General features: G+C 36.8%; 1 protein-coding gene across 1 annotated transcript in view; it reads left to right on the top strand.

The window, feature by feature from the left end:
- Positions 1-6,815, top strand: part of LOC122810683 (extracellular calcium-sensing receptor-like) — a 192,556-nt gene extending 185,741 nt beyond the window's left edge. The window contains exon 6 of the mRNA XM_044082252.1: positions 5,908-6,815. Within this exon, the coding sequence (XP_043938187.1) occupies positions 5,908-6,815 (908 nt within the window). The remainder of the gene's footprint in view (positions 1-5,907) is intronic.
- Positions 6,816-24,067: the final 17,252 nt, after the last annotated feature.

Raw genomic sequence — 24,067 nt, 5'->3', positions numbered from 1 at the left:
GGTCTATGGGACTGCATATCTACATTATATACCCCTTCATTGTTTTGCTCCTGTGCTTTTTATTTTATTATTTACCACTTTTATGAATGGCTTTGTGCAAATTTTTTGCTCTAAGATATTGAGAGGTATGCAGAGCTGCTAGTAGTATAGTCTGTGTCCAGGAGAAGTGGATTTATTTTTCTCTCATGTTTTTTAGTAGGTGAGTAATATTTTGTGTTGTGCTCATAGTTAGATTATAATTATAAGAAATTTAATTACTTCTTTTTGCATACTAGGAATTTGACTTGGTTCGTAAGTGTGCATTTTGACATTGGTTGGGTAGTTTGTTCTATGTCCTCTTGTTTTCTGTCTCTGTTGTACATAAGTAATTTTGCTTCTGTTGTGACCGAAGAGGCTGTTACATATTTAATGTTTGTATTACTTAGTGGGGCTACATAGTTAAGGATTGTTAGCCAGTTCAACAAAAGGAAGATTTTAAGTGATAGCCATTTGCATTCTCTGAGCAGGTTGTTGAGGATCTCTCTTTTTTTAGATCAAATCAAGTTCAATGTAAATTTTTTTGTTGCTTTAAGTCAATCCCATGTCATAAAAATTAGGTGGTTGTTCATTAATAGTATCAGGTAGTTTGCCTGAAGATAGTATGTAGATTCCATGTGATGTCAGTGTCCAGTCAATGGTGCTTTTTTTTTTCTTTGTCAGTAAGTCCATCTGTTCTGGTGATTTCACATGTTAGTTGGTGAATCCAGTAAGGTTCATTTTGCAATTGTATGTTATCTTTTCAGTGATTATTTTCATTGGATGTGTGGAGTTAAGGTAATATAATAGTCAATTGCTTCATGTTAATTGAGAACCAGGAGAAAATATCTTCTAATATGGTAACATTGTTATAAGAAGGTTGTGAGGGGATATATAAAGTAGTTAAGCGGACTTCTGTACTGAGGGTAAGAAGAGCAATTTGCAAGAGTTCAGAACTGTCAAAAAGTGAGAATATTATAGTTATTTTTTTCTAGAGTCAGGTGACTGCTAAAAATGATACACATTCTCTCAAATTTTTTAGTGATTCATTCTGACCTAATTATGTTATGGCCAGGTGGAATTATATCTTTGTCTAACATTTTAGGTTTAAGCCATGTTTCTGTAACAGCTAAAATATCAGGTTTGCATTGAAATATCCAGCAATGGAATTAATTTAGTTTACTACATATACGTCTTGTGCTAATGCAAGGCATTGCTATTCCTTTGTGAAAGTTGTGTTTTCGGCAGAAGGGAGATTTGAAGTGTGAATTATTGTAGACAGGGCCAGTGTTAGGTTGTATGTCTTCACATAACAGTAATGCAGATCAGAGGTGTAGTGTCTGATATTACTGTCTTTAGTGGGATCCAGCCTCCCAAGCTCTACTTTTGAAGAGCCAAAAAAAAAAATGTTTATGCTCAGGTACCTGGGGGTCCTGAAATGGAAGAGCCAATGCCAATCAGGTTCAATTCCTGTCCCTTGCCTCCTGCCCCCTTCCTTCCTCAGATTTTAGTATATATTTTTTTTGCTTTAAACTGAATCAAACTGTTTGCTACAAATGTCGCAATCAGTTGCTATAGTTTGTACTCTGCATGAGGCACTACTCGCATTTTAGTTAGGAGAAAACAAAAAAGGAAGCAAACTAATCATTTTTTTACTTTTAATCTGTAGCAAACTGATTGCCACAAATGTAACAATCACTTTCCTATAGTTTATACCACACAAAGAGAACTATAGCACTCAGCTTTTAGTTAGAAAAAAAGAAACAAATGTCCTTTTACTTTTAAATTGCAGCAAACTGCTTGCTACAAATATAGCAAACAATTGCTACAGTTTAGATAACACAGAATGATACAGAACGTAGGTTTGACCGCAAATGTAATACCGGCTTTTAAAAGTTGGTATGCACTAAAGAGTGATCAGGATTGCATAGCTGATAAAGCACCCTAACACTTTGCTCCCAGTGCAGTTGCCCCCTTTGCCCCATTCTAGCTAAGCTGATGGGATAGATTAGTCAGTTTTATTTTGTTTAACAAATGAACATTTTTTTGTGTGTGTGGGGTGTGGAAAATATTAGAGGAAAGACAGCATAAGGATAGAGAGGCTATATAGGATTTGGTCTGTTTTTATGACAGTGAGACTGTGAACATGGTATAAATTTTTTGCTGCAGATCAAGGAGTTTCTATTTTAATTTTTAGAGGAAACTAGTAGTCTGTACCCCATGGTAGTCAATGAATATTGATGTAGGAGATAACTAGCATGTTGTCAGACAAGGGTGTGAAATTGGATGTGGTTACATGGGGAAGGTAGATAGGTTGCTTGAACTGGTGTGGAGGTCTATAGCTATAAGAAAAAAAAAAAACACACCAGGAGGTGTCGGGGGGGGGGGTGTAGGCAAGAGGGGAGTGATGTAATTGAACTGAGGTGTAGGTCTATGGCTATAAGAAAAAAAAAAAAAACAGGAGGTGGCTAGGGATAGATGCATGAGGAAAGTGAAGTGGACCATCAGTTAGCTGAAGTGGTAACCAGTCAGTGCGGACACTAAGAAACACAGCATAGGCTAGAATGGAGCTCTCCAGTAATGTGTAGTAGGTTAGCCTAATGTAATGAATAGAACAGAGATGTTAACGATATGTCTGCTATTCACTCATAGATAAGTGCATAGATATGGCCATCCCTACTAGAACTAAATATAATGGGATGTTTAAATAATCTTGGTGGTCTCCCACCTTAAATAAAATGTATAATAAGAGAAAAAACTTCTTAAACCATGAAACAAATCTAAAACTCCTCGTATTAGATATTGCATCAAGAATATTAGTACATAAAAGCTACTAAGTGGGTTTCATAATTCAAATCATGAACTTAAATTAGCTTCTGAAGCTAAGAATAATTATAAGTCCTTCCTTAGTTATGTTAGGAAAATAAGAAATAACACCTAACAGTGTTCTAAACTTATTAAAAAGACACCATTCACTCAGACCTAGTAACTATAGCAAATATGCTAGCAGTCATATTTACTTTACCTCCGTAACAACTATCTTAATTCTACAAATTCATAAATTTCTTACTTTTCCTATTATCACAAAAGGACACACACTCTATGTGTTCTCTAAGACCACAATTTCTACTGCCATGGGACCTAATAATTTACCTGATGCCCAATAAATAGTGCCAAACATGCATTTACGGACCCTTATGTTTAGCCTGAGTTTAGCTACAGGATTTTCCCCCAAAGTATGGGGACATGCAGTAGTGATGCCCCCACTGAAGGGTGACCCTACCATGTTCCAGGGAAACTACAAACCCATTAACCTGACTAGTCTGATATGCAAGGCCATTAGGGGCATCATATCAAACCTCATAAACTATAACATCAAAACCTTAGTCCAGACCCATATCAGTTTGGATTTGTCAAATGGAGATCCTATTTACTCAATTTACTTAACATCATCAAGAAGGTCACACAGGATTGGGCCAAAGCACTTAACACTATACTCCATACTGGCATCATTAGTAAGCTAAGCACCTTAGTGGCATCATTAGTAAGCTAATCACCTTAAAAGTAGATCTAACTGTGGTGAAGTGTACAGTCAAATGCCTGAAACACAAAACACAAATAGTTAAGGGTGTTGGCACCTACCTGGAAAGTATTAAGGTAACAAGTGGTATTCTTCATGGTTCAGTATCAGAACCCATCTTTTTGGCATCTGCTTCTCCAATCTCCAGATTGTGAATCAAAAGCATTGGTTATATAAGTTTGCAGATGTCTACAAACTAGGCATTGTTTGCCAAATTTCCCTCATATCCCCTCATTATAGCAGGAACAAACTTTTATAACCAAGTGGTATATCGAAAAAGTGCTAACATTAAATGTGAGAAAGTGTTGTATTGCAGCATTTGGTAAACAACTCTTTCCCTCAATGCTCAGTACAGTTAATACCTCACTCCAAATTGGTAACATAGTCAGGGATATTGTAACCTGGGGTAATAATTCCCTCTTCTTCTGCCAGCATGTAGCACATGTAGTCAGAAAATCTTTTTATTCAGCAAAGCTAATAGGCATGTCTTCTTGGTTAAAATAATTTACTATTCATCTGCATGCAGCCCTAATTAGACTGATTATTAAGCACATCACCCCACCTTTGAAATGTAATTTTCTAGACATACTAAGCAACTGCAAAGGTCACAAAGTCCCTGAGATACCTGAAAACACTTCATGCTCTATCCTTTTACTCAGTTTCTTACTGGCTTTTGCAGGGTGATCTGTGCTTTGCATTCTGTGCCATCAGGAACCCCATCTTCCTTGATATCTTTTATCTTTGCAAGTCAAATAGCTCCATAGTTCTATGGACTTAAATCTCCACCAGCACATAAACAACATATGCCAGAGAAACAAATGTATCACCCCAGTGCCTACCCCTCTGTGGCAAGAGATGTTGCATGTAAAGTATACAACGTGTAAGCTAGCATCTATCCAATTAAAGTTCAGTGATTGGATGGGTACTGATAAATTTACTTTGGGATGGACCTACTTTACTTTTCTTGAGCAGGAACATACAGCATTTGGGTTTGTACTGGCAGAGTAAAAATGGTCTTGTGAGCCAATCACCTTGTATTTCCTATGATCCCTCATTGTCAGGAAGGGCGCAGCACACTAAGAGTTAGTCCTAGGTCCATCCTGGTGTATGTGTATAAGTAAAAAATAAATTAATAAAATAAATTCATACATAAATAAATAACTACCTAAATAAATGAACAATTACATTTTAATAATATCTGTAAATGGAAATGTAAAGAGAGATGGGTGAGCTATTGTTGGGATACAAGGAGTATAATATATAAATATTAATAAACAGTTCAGAGAGTACACTATCATCAGAATAAATTTGACAAAACAACTATATTGTCAAAGAATTTTTGTAAAGTGTGTGTGTGTGTGTGTGTGTGTGTGTGTGTGTGTGTGTGTGTGTGTGCATGTTTGCATGCACGTGCGCGTGTGTGCGTGTGCATGTGTGGGTGCGTGTGGGTGCGTGTATGTGTGTGTGCATGTGTGTGAGTGCGTGTGAGTGCGTGTGTGTGTGTGTGTGTGTGTGTGTGTGTGTGTGTGTGTGTGTGTGTGTGTGTGTGTGTGTGTGTGTGTGTGTGTGTATAGATCTATCAGTAGGCTGACATTTCTTTCAGGATGACCTTCTATGCCTTGTGTCTACTGAGTACCAGGAAAGGCAGTAGCTCTCCCATGACAGTGTATTTGACTAATTTATCAAATCTTTTTACTCTGATAGCTGACAACCCGTGGTATGAACATTGGCTCTAGGCGATGGTCACTGTTGAAGTGACACCCTGACTGCATGTACCAAAATGGATAAAAAGGGGGTTGATGGTTGATGCTGATACTGTTCACTATTTTGAAATCACTTGGCTGTATGAGAAATGTAATTATAGATTTCAGTTTAAGGTTATAAATCTATGATTACATTGTACCATATATTTTTCATAGCACATAATAATATACTTTGTATTTTTTTAGCCATGATTCTATTTTTAACTCCTTATTTTAAAGTTTTATTTTATATTGCAGAGAAGCAGTGCTATTAATTAATGGTGTAGTGGTATATGATGTTTTCTGCTGTAATATATTCTCATTTTTTTCAGTGTTCTGCACAAGTTTTATTTTCTCCTATTTATAATGTGTAGTTCAACTTGTTTGTCTTATGTGGTCTATGCCAATAACTGTCTACTATCTCTGAGAGCTGCTTCTTTTAAGAACTCAGACTGACTGCTATGTATATGAAAAACAATTATACATTAAACAGTGCTACACTTAATGTATGTATATATATATATATATATATATATATATATATTTATTTTTTTTGTTGTTGTATTCTAGATTCAGATAACTGTCTCATCTGTCCAGTGAATGAATGGTCAAATGATGAACGTGACAAGTGTATTCCAACGTCGATTGAGTTCCTGAGTTATGATGAGCCACTGGGTATATCATTAGCTGTAATAGCAATGTTTCTTCTCATTTTAACCACTGTTGTTTTGATCATCTTCATTAAATACCGTGGTACACCAGTTGTGAAGGCTAACAATCGTGAAATGAGTTACCTTTTACTGTTTGGACTTAAGTTGTGCTTCCTATGTTCCTTGGTATTTATTGGATACCCTGTTCGTGTTACATGTATTCTTCGTCAGACTATTTTTAGCATTGTGTTTTCCATGAGTGTCTCTTCTGTTCTTGCTAAGACAATCACAGTGGTAATTGCTTTTAAAGTGACTCACCCAAACAGCAAATTAAAACAATGGGTTGGACTTGAAATTCCAACGTCTATAGTGACACTCTTCTCACTAATTCAGACTGTGATCTGTACTTTGTGGCTGTCAACATCTCCTCCTTTCCCTGAACTGAAGACTACATCAGTCAGTAAAAAGATTATAGCTGAATGCAATGAAGGACAAAGGACATTCTTCTACTGTTCACTGGGATACCTATGTTTGTTAGCCATGGTTTGTTTCATTGCAGCTTTCCTTGCAAGGAAACTGCCTGACAGCTTTAATGAGGCAAAGCACATCACATTCAGCATGCTAGTGTTTCTCAGTGTCTGGTTTTCATTTATTCCTGCTTATCTTAGCACACAGGGAAAATATATGGTTGCTGTTGAAATATTTGCTATATTGTCCTCTACTGCAGGGTTACTGTTCTGTATATTTCTGGGTAAATGCTACATTATATTGCTTAGGCCTAAGCAAAATACCAAAAAACATTTAATGGTCAAAGGAAAATTAAGCTAACAAAACAGTGTGTAGGTATGGTAACGTTCCATCTTGTTGCCCTGAATTTTGAGAAACATAAATGTATGCTTTCATTTTGCTAGTGGCATGGCTACAAAATGTGCATCCCCTGCTACATTTATTCAGCATTTTCACACAACATACCATCTTAAGAAATATATACTACTAGTAGTGACACTAAAAATAGATCTTTCTGATGAAATAATTGTGTAAAACTAGAATTTGCCTATAACTGATGAGTGATGTTCATCATAAACTGCTGGATTAAAGCTAAACTTAAATGTAATGCAAAAACATTATGTCATTGAGCTACTGAGGTTAATTACTACTAGCATATGATTTATTTTGGCAAGCAGCTAGCATATTTTATTAAACCGAGCTGAACTAAAAGAAGCGTCTTGCTTATAAACAATGGAATACAACAGAACTAGAGGAAGTTAGATAATTAAATGACATGATATTTGTCCCAATCCATCATAACAACAGCACCACCCTTGTCAGCTGGAAGAATGGCTAAATGCTTGTTATGTTGTAAATTACATATTACCTGTTGTTCCATCTTTGAGAGATTATTGGGCATTATCCCTGTTTCATGATTGTGGAATTGTAGATCTTTGAGAACATTGTTAAGAAACATGTGGACAGAGTGGTGCATAGGGGGCACAAAAGTAGATATGCAAAATTTAAATGCGTGATCAAACTGCTCAGTAGTTGGTGTATCAAAAAATAATCTCAGATGAAGTACACGACAAAATGCCATAACATCCTGTGTCACAGAGTCTTCAGAGACAAAGAAGCCAGGTACAAAGTTTAATCCTTTATTAAGTACTTGCAATTCAGACTGTGTTAAGGATATAGATGAGATGTTAAGCACATTAGTTAAAGATTCTATTTCTGTGCCATGATTTTGAGTAGTGTTTCCACATTGCTGACTTTTGTGATGTTTTCTCCCTCCCCTGTGGGTACTGCCCCTAAAGGGATGTCAGAATTCCTGCTTTCAGAGACTGGGGTTACTATAGTGTATTGTGAATCTGTGTCCATGATGTAGGATGAATCCTCCCCTGATGCACCACAATGTAAACGTGTAGATTTTTTAAGAATGGACCTAGGTCTCTTTCGCTTAGCTTACATTTTTGTGTAAATCAAAGGGTTTACTCATCTCATAGTCACCTTTATCCCTATGAAACTTTTGCATTTCCTGTCCTTTAGTTGTTGTTCCAGGGTGAGCAATTCCTGACTCAGTTGGTTTAGGCAAGAGATATAGTATGACTGGCCCTCAAATACTTTGGTTTCTTCACAAATTGTGGCCACCTCAGTAATGCATGTATCGATAGAGTGATCATAATATGCAGTAAGCACATCAACAAAGCTCATTTAAGCCTTTCGTTGTGCAGAACCCCATTGCTCAATTAAATCATCATCAATATGTGCCACCAATGGTTGGATACATACTCTTAACCCTCTCGGGGCAATCCCCTTGGCTTGATAAGCCTTAAAGAGTCTAAAATGCCAAATGTTGGTCCATAATGATCTCATACTCTAAGTTAGTCTCTGAAAGACCACAATGCATGTATTCTTTGATTTAGAGGAATCCCCTGTTTCATTTATGAGACCCTAGGTCCAAGACCAAACACACACAAATTGTTCCTGTCTCCTGGCAATCTCTTTAGGAGCTGGTCCAGATCCATCATCCTAAACATAACATAAGCCCCAACAAACATAGGCCTAACAATAAAGAGTGGACAAGATTAGATGGTACTGAATGAAAGCTACAAACTGGTGATTAGCAGAACAATCACCAAAAACCACAATTGTGACTAAATAAACTTGACCATTTGAGATACCAATAGTATAGATCAAACCACATAGATGTGTATATCTATATTTTTGCAACCCCACAGTCTGAATTGAAAAATGTTTGTATGCGGTCCGAACTCCAGACAATAATTTGAAACCCCCCAAAAACAAGGAGAATAAGAGGGACAATAATAGCCAGTGCATGTAATGACCCAAATACATCAGTTAAATGAGTCCATCTGGTGACTAGTGCAACATGCCATTAACTCCATGCATGACTATGTTCCACAGTGTTTTATGGAGGAAATAACTCCTGATAGTAACCAAATCAAAAAAAGAGGGGAACTGTTATAGTCCTTGCATCCACCAAGTAATCTATTAAGTGCAACTCACCAATGAATATCAATCCATACAACTGCGTCCCTCATACATCTAATGTATGTGAAAAATGGAGTGCAGACCTAATACAAAAATGCCCCAAATAACTGGAACATATGTGATTGATATACCCAAACAAAACACATACTATGTGGAAGAAATACAACCATCCCTAATCTCAAACATCCAACTAATAAAAAATAGTTGAACAAATGTTAATAATTATAAAAATTAATATGTCCATTCTCATATACATGACACCAATCACAACCTGAGGTCCCTAGCAAGACATACAGAAAAAATATGAATATTCAAAAAACAATCGTTGAACAAATAGATTAATAAATGCCGTAACACCCCCCTAGATGAAATGTGCTACCTAACTCGATCTCAAGGATGCCAACCCCATAAACCTAAAAAATAAAAAAATAGACCTTCAAAACCCCTTAATAAGAGCAAGTATAAGTAGTTACAACAAAAATCAGAAGGTGTTAGAACAATTCGATGTTAATGTCACCATAAACAATAGGCCAACAGGCAGCTATGTAATGGCCGCGATTTATGTTTTCAGTTCGTTCGGTCCATGTATCCAATATTATATCAAATCCAGGCCCCAAAGGGTGATTTGTCCATGTATAAAGAAACAGCATCCCAATCAACAATGGAGTAGAGCAAATTAGTCCCAAACACAATGCAGAAATAAGCCCAACGAATATTCACCCAGTTCACGATTTCAAACAGTTAGATGTCCAAATGTTGTTAATCCATCCACCAGACTATACATCCAAATCACTTATATAGGATGATGTTGCAGGCTACTATATAATGGCCACAATCTATATTTCCAATCATTCGGTCTCTGTATCTGATGTTATACCAAATCTAGGACCCAAAAGATGAAGATGCCAAGTTCTTAATCTGTCCATGTAACATATAAAGAAACTTCACATTCAACAGTGGAGTAAAGCAACTTAGTCCCAAACAAAAGTAAGCCCAACGAATGGTAACCCAGTTCACGATCTCAAACAATTAGATGTCCAAATGTTAATAATCCTTCCACCAGAATATAAATCCAAAATCACTTATAAGGGATGATATTGTCACCTCAATGCACAGGCTAGAATTATCCATTTCAGAAGACATACCTTTTGACAAACCATACACCAAAAACTGAGCCAGTCAATGTAATCCAAAATAAAGAGAATGTACAAACCACAAACTGCAGAATCAAAATGGAACCACTTAAACAGATGGGTTAAATAGGCAGAGGTCCTCCATCATGGACACCAGAGGCAATACACTACAGGCCAACATAGGGTCATAAGTTGAGACTAGGCTATCGGTCCTAGGGCCTATACAAGCCTAGCCATAATAATTCCCTGGCTATTTCTTCCCACACTATTTACTTCCCTGGACCCCTGTCTAGCAGGGTGACTGACGTGATCCCTGGGGTGAATTTCATTTCTCCCATCGAGTCTCAAGGTTCTTTTTGAAGAGGGCCAAAGAGGCGCTTTGCTTGACATGTATGGGCAGTCTATTCCAGAGCCTGGGAAATCTCTGGGTCAGGAACCTATCCCTCCAGCATGTTTTGTTTATTGTGATGATAAGGCTTAGATCCCTGGAGTGTGTGGCTCTGAGGGATTGGGATTTCTTTAAGTGTAGCATATCCAACAGCTCTGGGTTTGACATGGCCTAGTATGTTAATCAGAGATCGCCTCTGAGCAGACGATATGTGACAGAGTATAGCTGGAGTTTTTTAAGGTGGTCAGAGTAGGGCATCTGCTTTAGGCCTGTGATTCTTTTAATGAGGTATTTCTGCGGCCTTTCCAGTTGTTACAGATGTCTTGAGAGGTACGTATGAAATGAGGCATTGTATTCTATAATGGGTCTAATGAGGGATGAGTACAGTGGGACAATGACCTCCTTTTTTCTGGATGAAAAGCCCTTAGTGATGAGGTGTGCCACATAGAAGGATTTGCTGACTGTTGTGGCAATGTGGTTATTGAAGGTGAGACCACTGTCCACCTGTGTCCCTAAGTCTCTTATCACACTTTCAGTGTTTAGTGTACTGCCACCTATGTGGTAATTCACGGGTACATGTTTTTTCCCAAAGGGAATAACTATACATTTCTTGGCATTGAGTCCATGGCTCTGGCACCAAGCATCTGTTTCTGTAAGGCCCTTTTGTAGAGTATCCACATCATTTGGGGATTCAATAATTGCTCCCAGTTTGCAGTCATCTGCGAACTTTGTTAGCCAGAGTCCCTTAGTGTTGGTCTGTACTTCAGAGAAGTAGATGCCAAACAAGAGCGGTCCCAGGACTGAACCCTGAGGTACTCCACTTGTCACTTGTCTGGAGCTGGATTTAGAGTTGGCTACTTTTACAGTGTGGGTTCTGTCAGTAAGCCAGTTGGCAACCCATCGAGTGATGTAGGGATTAATGCCCAGCTTAGTAAGTCTATCTATGATTCCAGAGTAGGGGATGGAGTCAAAGGCTTTGGCGAGGTCCAGATAGACTGTGTGGACTGCCTTACCTTTGTCCACGGGTCTGGAGACTGATTCGAAGAAGTCAGTCAGGTTCAGAGACTAGATCAGCCCTTCACAAACTCAAACTGGGTGGGGTCCAGTGTTTTAAGGTTGCCAATGTCTTTGTTTATAAGTTCCATGATAATACATTCCATGGCATTGCAGATCAGGCTTGTCAGACTGATGGGGCAGTAGTTCCCGGGATCCAAGGTGGACCGCCCCTTGTGGAGTGGGATAATTGTAGCTGTGCACCACTCAGTGGACACGAAGCTTGAGGTGAGACTATGATTAAACATGACACTTAGGTGAGGTGCCAGTTCATTTTGTAGTTCATGTAGTACACAGTCCGGGATGGGACTCCAAAAGCAAAGTAACCCTTGCAGGTACGGCAAGTGCACGGCCCCAAAACACTGACAAGCAAATTCAAAAATAACAGGCCAGCACTCAGTAGTGTATAAAAACATCCTCTATTTATTGCAACATGTCCTTCAAGGCAAAAAACAGACCAGTTTTGGCATAAAACTTACAAAGCCTTCATCAGTGTAAATAGAAAAAAACATTTACCATGCCCTTTTATGCAACATGTATTATGGAAGAGCCCTACTGATTGGTTGGCTATAATTGCTCATTAAGACCAAGTGGAAATAAACCACCCAGTTTAGTAGTCCATTATTTTTTCTTTATTATTAAGTACATTGTGGCACCAAGGCTTTACCTGCACAGTAAGTGGCACTATTGCAGGGCAGGCACAACTGACATAAGCATGCAAGCGAAAGACCCCCCTACCTCCGTGTTCCCTACAGTACAGCAATAAATCAGTGGAACCAGTTGTAGGTAATAGTTACTTAACCCCATTTTAGTATTTATTTAGTAAATGGCATTCAGCAGTGTCTTGGTTATTTTAAGATCTATGTTTTATCAAGCTCACTAAATGTACTTTGAAAACGGAAAGCAAGGATACGGAATGGCTCTATAGCATAGGTCCTCAAATTATCACTAACAAAATCGAATCTGTTCTTCCTCCCAAACTTAGCCAACTCTAGCATGGAAACTTGCCTCTTAGATACAACCATTTGGATGCAACTAAAATAATACATGGTCTAGCCTTACCTCTGACAAATATTCCCCTGAATAAGTTGAATGACTGAAACTGCTGATATGTGTGACTGACACTCAGCTAAAATCTGGCAAGCATATTACAGACCTTACTACAAGGTCAAACTAAAAACTTGGGAGACAATACTGAGTAAAGGCTTTCTTCACATCAACTTCCAGTGCCACTACCTCTACTGCATACTTACTTATTTCTGTACTATCCATGTGTATCTTCCTACAGGTCTCTTTGTTTACATTTATACAATAGCTGAACAGATCTACAAAAGAACAGCTCACTTCACTGTTGGACAGTGGTCATAGAAGGGACTCCTTTGGCTGACATTTACCAGATAGTTAACTATAATTCAGTTAAGATTTGGTGACAGATTTCCCTGTACCTCAGACTAATCCTGTATATTCATTAATCATACTTGGCATATTATCCCCTGAGATCTTAGACCATCAGTGGAAAGACTTGCATATGTCTTTTCTGGAAAAAACGTATATATATATATATATATATATATATATATATATATATATATATATATATATATATATATATATATATATATCTATATCTATATCTATATATCTATATCTATATATATATATATATATATATATATATATATATATATATATGGGTTACCTTCATTTCATCGACAGCTCATTTCAGTGACAAGCAAATCAGCAAGACCAATTCACTGAAAGTTCATTTCACTGACAACTCACCCCACATTTTATAAATGTTTTAAAATATACAGATGGATACTTACAAGCGCAATGAATAACTGTTTTTCAGAAAACAATATACAACCAAAGTATGTGGGGGGCTTCACCCCCCACAACCCCCAATCCCCCCCACACCCCCTTACTATATATTCTAACTCCAGGATCACAATAGAGTGGTGAACAGGCCATATATAGCTGTCGATGAAATGAGTTTCACTGAAATGCACTTTCAGTGAATTGGCCTTGTCAGTGAAATGACCTGTCGATGAAATTAAAGCAACCATATAAATATATATATATATATATATATATATATATATATATATATATATATATATATATGTATATAAATATATGTATATATATATATATATATATATATATATATATATATATATATATATATATCTGTGTGCGTGTGTGTGGATCCACTTTTTAATTTCAAAAGCCCAAAATCTCAACTTTCAAAATACCAATCCCAGAAAGTGGAAAAAAAATAAAACAACTAAAACAATGTTCTGCTTACCATTTTCTTCACTGTAGTGCGATCTTGGAAATTAGATATTTAAGTTGCAGGGGGTGTGGGGGATGCAGGGGGGCTTGCCCCCCTGCAAAAACATTGTTTTAGTTTTGTTTTTTTTCACTTTTGAATTTTGAGATTCCAAAATCTTGATGTTTTGAGTTCAGTATTTCAAAACTCGGGGTTTTGGGCATTCAAAATTAAAAAAGTACACCCATATGTATATATATATATATATATATATATATATATATATATATATATATATATATATACACCCACACACACACACACACACACACACACACACACACACACACACACACACACACACACACACACACACACACACACACACTCACACACACACACACACATATACATATGGCAATGCATGCTACTCAGTGTGTAGGAATGCTTTTGAATCAGCTTCCCTCTGAGCTATACCTTTTAAACTCCAGACATTAAAAAGATGAACAGAGGACATTGAAAACTAGCGATATCTATCCAAAAAATTGTACATCTAATTATCATTATACTTGAATACCAAATAGCACAACTCTTCCCTCTTCAGCAGAAAAGTGGGATTTTACTCAGAAGTACATGTATAAAAATCAGACTGACAAAAATGATGCAAAAATATAAGCACACTATCAAAGAGACAGTTTAAAACCAGTAGACTTTAATGAACTGTTTTGCAAAATTCTACCGTATGAGGTCATTTATTTTTGCTTCTGAAAAAAGGGAGATATAGGATGTGTGTCCTCTTTCTTTAAACTATCAGTGCCACTAGTATGTTGGTCATGTACCATGTTTTTTTTGAACTGGACATCTTCAAAAATCATTTGAGGTGAAGGGGATTTGGAAATTTGTGTGAATCGGTAAATCAAGATTGAAAATAGGGACATAACTTCAAAACTAGGTACATAATGTGCAGGGGAAAATTGGTCCTGAAAATATGAATATTCCTCCAAAACAGGGACAGCTGAGAGTTCTGGGTACATTTGTGAGGCTAAATCATTGCCTTCCGAAAAACTGGAAATGTAAGTGGGGGTAACTTTTTGCCTTGAACTTTCTGTTAGCTTACATTTAAGTGCTCCGATGCACTATTGTTGTTTTCCATAAAACAAGGAAGCCTGTATATTCTGCATCAAATGGTTGAGTGACTGGAGATGTATGCTGCTATAACCCTAATTTTCCAAAGAATGCCAGTGATCCAGCCAGTAGCTGGTAATGGTTATACTCAAAGCTAGAGGTTGATGTTTCTATAAAAGTGAAACCTAGGTGTCAGAGAAAATAACTAATGTTCATCCAAGGTTCTTTTACTGACTCTTTTATTCCTAAAAGTCTGGTAATCTGTTTTACATAGAGTGCCACAACGATGCTGCAAATATGGGCAAAAAGGAAAGTTTGTTAAGCATCTTTCTTTCACTGTGTTTTCTGCTACAATGAAATAGCAACCAGTGCCAGTCAGTGCAAAGTAAAAGTGAGAAGCTAAATTACTTACTCTTTAGCAGTGTGGCAGCACTGAGTGCTTTAGGACTCACAAAGCTATAAAACATGCACTGCTTCTATAGTTTTTTTCTGTAACAAGTGGTACATCAAAACAGCTAAAGCTGCATGTAATGCAAAGGATTATGATTGGGGCTCTCCAATCACTGCTCACTTTTTATGATTTGTTGACGTGGATGTCAGGCTTCAGCTCTCATTTCTCTTCACTTAATCTTGAAGTGGACTTTTACTAGTCTCAATCACATCTATGTCATTGGATCAACTCAAACTCCTGTCACTACACTCAGTATCCTACAGACTGCTAAGAGGTGACCTGTGTCTGTCATAGAAGGCATCTTCTGACTCTATATTGATGGGATTATGCACATTGGAGAATCAAATGGCATAAAAAATACTTGGTCTAGGGATCTAAACCTCTTATACAAGATCAAAAGAATGGTTTAGAGGGACATGTATATCTTGTACAGGATCCCACAACTCCAGAACAGACTCCTCATCCAAGTAAAACAAAGCTCATCCCATCTTTATTTAAGCACAATTTGCATGAACAGATAGGTCATTGAAACTTTAGCCCAGGACTGCCCACTGTACTACTAATGGACAGAAGTGGCTCCTAAGTGCTGTATCCATGTGTGGGTGCCCTCACATTATTCATGGCATGATTTCAGCTATTCTTACTAAGTGTAATTTATAATTACTAACCATGGGATGGATAAGGCCAATTTAGCATAAAATGGAATAGGTTAATTCAAGCACAAAAAGGACAATTGGTAAGTTTAAAATGGCCCACAAGTGCAACTAGATTAGTATTTACCTATGAATCTCTAATTAGAGGCCAAGTCATTACCCACTATATTAGTTTGTTACCTGTGTTAGCCTTATCGGGAAAGCCTATTTGCAAAGGAGACTCTGGGAGAAATGATTGACTAATATAAAAATAAATATACAATGACAGAAGGCACTTGGAAAAACAAATAATACAAGAATGTACATATTCAATTGAAAAAAAAGTAAATAACCAGCTTTACAAATAACAGTGAGCAAAACACAGGAAGTACTTAAAAATAAGACATTACTAAGCAAATGCAGAATACAGTGATGCAATAAACCTGACCCATACCCTTAGTGCAAAGACTATGATGCTAGATTGCTTTTATTATAATCACGTTTATTATTTGTCAGTTGATAGAGTGTACAAGCAAATCAAACAGGGTTCCTATTACGCGATCACAGACGCATTCTGTCGAATGCATCTTGATCAAACATAAAAGAACGAAAAGGCAAAATAGCGAAGCAGCTTTTAAGAGAATTCTTTCCCTGGGAAAGAATTTGCTTGGCAGCTTCCGTTACTTTGCCATTTTCGGCAATGTAGTGCAATCTCAGAGTTGGTATATTTAAGTAGGGGGTGTGGGGGGGGTGAAGCCCCCCCACTTTATGTAATGTTTTAAAGGGTTTTTATTTATTTATTTATTTTTTGGAACAGCGATTTTTTTTCCCTTGGAAAAAATCGCTGTTTTGAGGTTTCGACATTGTAAGCTTTCGCTTACATGGGGTCGATTAATCATCTTTCGCCTTTTTAAGTGTTCAATGGTGTAATACAGACACAGCAAATAAGGGGTCATAACCTAAAGAAAGCAGAATATATCAATATGAATAAAAATCTTTAATTTACCATCCTTAGATATATCATGGTACATACGAACGGAAAAAAACATACATATTATAATGAATAAACGTTTGGGGTAAGAGTCACTGTCTATTTCATTAAGCATTTATATGAGTAAGATACAGAACATGTAAGTCAATCAACAGGATGTAGATGATGTTGACATCACAGGTGGGAATATCACTATGCTAGGCAGAAACAGATAAGTTAAAGGCAACCATTCATATAACACAGTTTGTTAAGCTTTCTCCATACATCATGAGAATTGACTTTCATCAATAAAGTTTATGAATATTTCTATGAGGAGAGATGCTTGTTTAATAAGGACCCACCACAACTTAGTAGAAATTTCTTTTGTCTGCATCAAAGGCTTAGTTATGAAGAATCTCACCCTTTCTGTAGATATGCACATCCTTTGATTTAGTGAATGTTATGTACTTAAAATCTTTTTTATCTTTAATAGTCAAAATATCTTTGAAATTGTGCAATAAAAAGACATTACAGCTGGAAAAGATTTATATTTTCAAAAATGTGGAACATATCTGCTAATACATCATAACCACGGTGGTGCAACGGTAGCACTGTTGCCTCACATCAAGAGGTTCTCCCGTTCGATTCTCCGCTGGAGTGCCTTCTGTGTGGAGTCTGCATGTTCTCCCTGCAGTCGAGTGGTGTTCGAAAGACATGCGTAGAATGGGCATGCCTTCGCTGAAGGCTGGGCATCGAGCTGGCACCTTGGCACCCGTAAAAATCCTATTGACAATCATTAGCGGACCGGAGTTCCGCTGTGGTGACCCCTAACCAGGAAAAGCCAAAAGAAGAAGAACATTTGCTAATACATCATTAGTGAGTAGTTAGCTGATGATAATTTACCCACTTTCACCAGATTGTGGGGAGTCATGAAGGCATTATGCAGCAGCATGCATTGTTGGGAATTACAGTAATTCAAATGATAGAATAAATAGACAGGGTAACAGAGTGCAGACTTGATAAAGACCTGTTAAAGTCTTAATATGAGTTGCCTCATATGAGTTCAAATGTTAATAGAAGCATGTAACATATGATTTATAGTAAGAAGTGATTTATAGTAAGGCAGGTAGAAGCTGAACCATGCACCTTTTGATAGGTTGACTACAACTGTCTGGAAAGGAAACATTTTTCAGTTTTCAATCAAAAACTTTACTTGTGTCAAGAGCAAAGTCTACATGCTGACTGCCAGAATTTCTGTTATGGTAACATATAATCGCTAGCATTATATAATTTTCCTAGATCTATCTTGGCTCCATGAAGCCATAATGTAGCTGTGATATGACTTTTACAGCTACAAATTGAAGCCATCTGGATAAAATGGCGGAATATATCTAGATTTATTAGTGGAAATTAATGATAATTTTTAACAAGAAGGAGTTTAGACTGGTCTTGTGAAAAAAAAATGACTTTGGCTGATTTAAATATTTACCACAAATACCATTTGTGTTTGCATAATTATATACTTATAAAATATTGGGAGACAGCTGTCATTTAGAGTGGTGCAGTTGTGCAATAGTTAATGTTGTCACCCCAGGCAAGAGGTTCTCTGGTTTGATTCTCAGCTGGGGTGCCTTCTGTGCGGAGTCTGCATGACCTCTCTGTGTTCATGTGGTTTTCCTCCAGGTACTCCAGTTTCTTCCCACATTCCACAAAGACATGCGTCTGAAGCATTTCTCCACAGGCCTCCTCTGAAAATAGGCTCTGTCCTAGTTGGACTTTCCTGATCAACAAATGTTAAATAAATAAAATAAAAACAAAAAATGTAAATATTTTCTAGAATGAAGAATTACAACCATCCAGTCCTGGAGCTTTGCCCACTTTAAAACCTGAGATTTCATGTTGAATTTCCTCAACATATATATCTGTGTTTAGTTTAATGATCAAGTGATGTGACAAACTATTCTTACTAAAGCCAGTTAAAAAATCCTATGACTTATTTACTGCTGTTAGAAAACCTGAAAGGATATGATGCAGTTAAGTAAGGTACTGATATTTGAAATCAATGATATATCATTTCAGTAATTAATTAGTTTAAGTAGACTAGCAAAAAGTATAATACAATGTCTGCAGATTCAACATATTTTGCACCTGTTTTAAACTCAAAAAGAGACTGGTTTTAAGCATGATGTTTTTTTAGTTCCTTCTGTGTGAATACTAAAAAAATAACTTTGTCTGGACCAAAGCAATATTGATGCTCACTGCTGAGGAGGAAAATGCAGTTTTCAATAGCCAAAACTTTCTCCTTTTGCACTTTTTCAGGTTGGTTGCTTTACTGGTAAGAATACCTTGGATTGTAGATTTAAATGCGGCATATCTAATGCCTAAGGAAGGTTATTATCTTGATGTTTTGCACACTGGAACATAATACTGACTTGTTTCTTGGTATCATTCTCTTTAAATAGCTATGGGTTCGGTCTGCATCTTGGGAATGACAGGTTTTCAGTAAATGGGCTATTTTAAGAAGAATAGCTTCAGTCCTGAGGTATACAAAATAATGCACACATACTTAAGTGCAAAGATTCAAAGCAGTAATTTTCAAAAGTGAGAGGAAGAGTGAATACTAATGCATTATACAGGATTATAAGTGGGAATGCTAAACATGTTTTTAAATTTCAGGGTCCTCAAGAGTGCAACATAAGCTTTGGAATGATTAACTGAAAGTTTGTTATAAATATGGCTTGTCATTTGGAGTTAATAGATCTGATGAAGTAAATTGTGATGAAAGCTTATTTCTGTGTTTGACTTATCATTTTACTTCAAATAAAATATCTTACTGAGACTAATTTGAGTTTTAAACAAAAAAAATCTATCATTGACCAGGTTATATGTCATGATGAAAAATTTAAATTGTTACATGATAGATATATTGCTTGTAATGGCTTTAAAAGATCATGAATTACCATAACATCATATAATATCGAGAATTATTAGTGGGCCACCACTTATAAACCCAAAGCCATCCACTTAGACCAACATTCTAACCACAGGGTAAAGATCCCCTTCAACCGTCACCCCTAGGATCTGTTCCTACTGTTTCTTACAGTAGCTAGTTGCCAATAATATCATAAAAAAATAAAATATTCTATACTGCACCATATAGTACTCTATGAAACTACCTTTTAATGTGCAGTTTAAAAGACATCTATGAAATTAAGAGTGTTACATAAAGAACTTATATCAGCCTTGATAATTATATATTGATAAAGCAAACCCTCTTATCTGCTATTCACTTTCTACAATTTATTTGTTGCAATCCACACTCCTTGTAAGTGATACACTCACTGCTCTTTAGAAGAATGAATTTAGCCAGCATCACTCAGCTGCACCCTAATGCTTAACACTTCCTCTACTTCTACCCTCTACAAATAAATTACAATACATAAGCCTCACCTCTAAACAACTTAGTTCAAAGAGGCTATACAAATGCCTCCCTGATTCCTGCATCAAATATTGAACATCCCCAACTTCATAATTCCTCCTTCATTATAAACCCTGCTGAACAGGTTGCCATGTTAATCTTTACTATCTCATCCTCTTTTATATAATTTCTTAGCTAACCAACATGTCCCAGCAGCCACTCAACATCATGCTGCCCCAGTGTCAGTGTTCAGCTCCTTACTGTCCCTACCACCTTTTCCTTAGACCATCTCTATCAAATGTCTTTGATCATTAAAACACCTTACATGCCACTCACATTACCTTCAATACTTAGCAGAATCAATATTCATTATATTATACTTTATGTAATCCAAACTCCACCAACAAAACACCCCAAATGTATCGTAAATTGATATGTACACATCTTTATACCTCTATACAGCCAACGTAAACCCAAAACAACCCATAACCAAATCGTCAGCAACAATTTCACCCTATCATGTACCATACTAAATGTCCATAAAATTAAAAGCAAAATGGATGAAATGCACAACTATCTCACCGCTTCTCTAGATATCATTGCCATCACTGTACTATGGTTAAAATAACTCCCATATTGTTACCACATAGTGCCCTCCTACAGTTACTCTTATGATGTTGAACATGGCAATAGATCTGGAGGATGGATCTTATTACTATATAAAACACATAAAACACACAAAATCCCTAAAATTATTTCTCAAGCTAATGCCTTTTTGCACCCAGATGTTATTTAGATTCTGTTTCAGTTCCCCTCCCAGGAGAAAGTCTTACTTGCTCTAGCTCTCACCTATCTGCGTCCATCTTTCTCCCTTATCAAATCATATCTCTCATCCATGCCATCATTTAAGCCATTCCCAAGAATGACAATGTTATAACACATGGAGACTTTAACCTCAACTGTTTAGAACCTTTCTCTGTGTGTGTAAATTCCTCAATGATCATCCAAATAATAAATGAGGCATATCATCCCAATTTATGACCCCACAGGCATTATTTTCTTGTTTTTTTTAATTACACACACACACACACACACACACACACACACACACACACACACACACACACACACACACACACACACACACACACACACACACACACACCTACCCCCTCTTCATAGTTCTCTTTTACTTTAAACAAATTCAAGCTTCTTCTGGACCTAATTCCCCTAAGTGAACCTAGAGGGAAGATAGTCTTTATTCCTGGTTCATTCTGATTTTCAAAAACAACATTACATTTTCCTCTTCTCCATAACTATAATTTTTGCTTAACCAAAATGTTATGCCTCATATCTAGAAAATGCCACTAATCAAACAACTACCTAAGCAATCAAAACCAGAGAATGCACCATCTCTATTATATTATTTTTTGGTAAATTCCTTGAGAAAATTATTTATCACCATCTTCCACAATATATCCAAATGTACCACCTCCTTTCCTTAAAGTAGCATGGATTTTGGACAGGTCTCAGCCCCATGTTTGCACTATAGTATCTCACAGATTAAATCTTAATGAAGAGTAGATGACCTTGCTGGTGTACTCTTTGTTGATCTTACAAGGACTTTGAACTTCATAGATCACACCCTCCTCCTTCACAGAATGATACAACTAAGCATCATCCCCAAATCACACTTATGGTTCAAAAACTTCCTAATAAACAACTTCTTCAAGTCATAACTGATGCTTCTGTTTGTGAAAATGCTTCACTCTGTATTGTTGCACTACGCTCTGTCTTTATTAGCATATTCCCATAGGATCTTCCCATACTCCATTTTATCTAATATGCTTTACTTACTTTTCAACATCTTAGACTTTGTGCAACATGAGCGTGATTTGCTTTTTACTAGTAAACTGGAGATAGTGACCAGACATACTTGCAAAAGTCAGAATAAATATAAATGCAGCACCTTGTGAGTGCTTCCCTGGCCTGTTCATGTGCACCAGGGATCATTTCCCTTCAAAGTATTCCTGGATCTTTAGTCCATTCACCATTTTCCTTTTTCTGGTTACAAGCCTCTCTGTGGGCTCCTTGAGTCTTGTGGATTACTAAACAATCACTAATATTTATTCAGTCATATAGATAACTAGTTCATTTAAGTCTGCAGTAGAAGTTACAGCCTTACCTTGTCTACCAGTATATTTTCTTTACAGAATAAGTGAGAGCTAAGATGTGTGTCTTTAAGAAGCTTTGTACTAATGGCACATTATCTAAATATGCTTTCCTTATTCAAATTCATGCTTTACATATGCAGTAATAGTTGAGTCATTGTGTGCATTTAACCCTGCAGCTATGATTTTCCTCTCAGCTTCTATGTTTATTGACAAGACTATTAACTGGTGTTGATGTATAGCTGTGTGGTATTATTGTACAAGCTATTGCAAATCTGGGTCTTCCAGTCAGTGTATTGTGTGGGGAATTAATTCTTTGAGTGTTCATAATGAGTTTATTAACAGATTAAGATTAAGGTGTGAAGTTCTGTGTTTTAACACTTTTCAGGCAAAAGCTTAAAATGTCTTCTTCCTGATTGGTTGATTTTATCAATTTGATTCAGATGATATAAAATATTTAATTGCTACTGGAGAAGAACAAGGTTTGCTCATTCTGGTTGCAGCCTTTTTCCTCTGGATGATATTTCTTCAGTTTAGCGTTGAAGCTATCCAATGTTGTTTGAGATTTAGCCTTGAAGCTATCCAGTGTTGTTTGAGAATATATTCTTCTGCATAGCCGATTCCATGTTGCTGGCCCATGTTTAGTGAAGGCCATTTTCCCTATGGTAGTGCCAAAGTGTGGACTCATCAAAGTAATGCAATCATCCTGACTTCGTTTCATTGAGACTGATGATTCTCTTATTTATTAGGTTGATTTTAGGGGGGCATTGACTAAGTATGATTGCTGAGAAGAATTAAATGCTGAGTACCATAGTATCTCAAGCATTAACTGGTAGCCAATTAAATCTATTTAAAAGATCACAGAGGAGGGTCTGTTTGTCAGCTATAATTATAAAAGGGCAGATTTTGTTTTCCAAAGCCTACAGTTTTTTTGTAAGTTGATGCCAGAATGAACCCCCCAGATTCATGAAACTCTGTGCAAGAATAAGACTATTCTTGCACGGAGTGGTTCTTGTCCATTTAGAACAGCAGCGCACCTTGCATATTCATGAAGGCACGCTGCTGTTTAATCTACACAGACATGAACCATGAACGAGTACAAAGGGCATGTCCAAGTAGTGCACAGACACTAAACATGCCCCCTGCATTTTCTATGCCAAAATGACATAATATTAGAGCTTTGCTCTAATATTATGCAAGTATTTCAGTGTCCACAGATACTGAAATGAAACGATGATCATTTCAGTATCCACAAACACTGAAATAAAACTCGGCAACAAGAAAGCAATGCAGGGGGTGTGTGACAGGTTCTGTGACACACCCCCTGCATTGCTAAAGTGCTGTACGACACTTTTGTAACCTGCTAAAGCAGGAAATATGTGCAAATGTACACATGATGGGGGATAAATCCTCCAAAAGTGAAAAAGCATTAATATAGCCCCACAGACATAGAAAGTTGATAGA

The sequence above is a fragment of the Protopterus annectens genome, chromosome 9.part0 (genome assembly GCF_019279795.1).
Source record: "Protopterus annectens isolate FY-2018-M chromosome 9.part0, PAN1.0, whole genome shotgun sequence".
In the NCBI taxonomy this organism is placed as follows: domain Eukaryota; kingdom Metazoa; phylum Chordata; order Ceratodontiformes; family Protopteridae; genus Protopterus; species Protopterus annectens.
The sequence above is the reverse complement of the archived record's forward strand: the minus strand, read 5'-3'. Positions and strand labels throughout refer to the sequence as shown.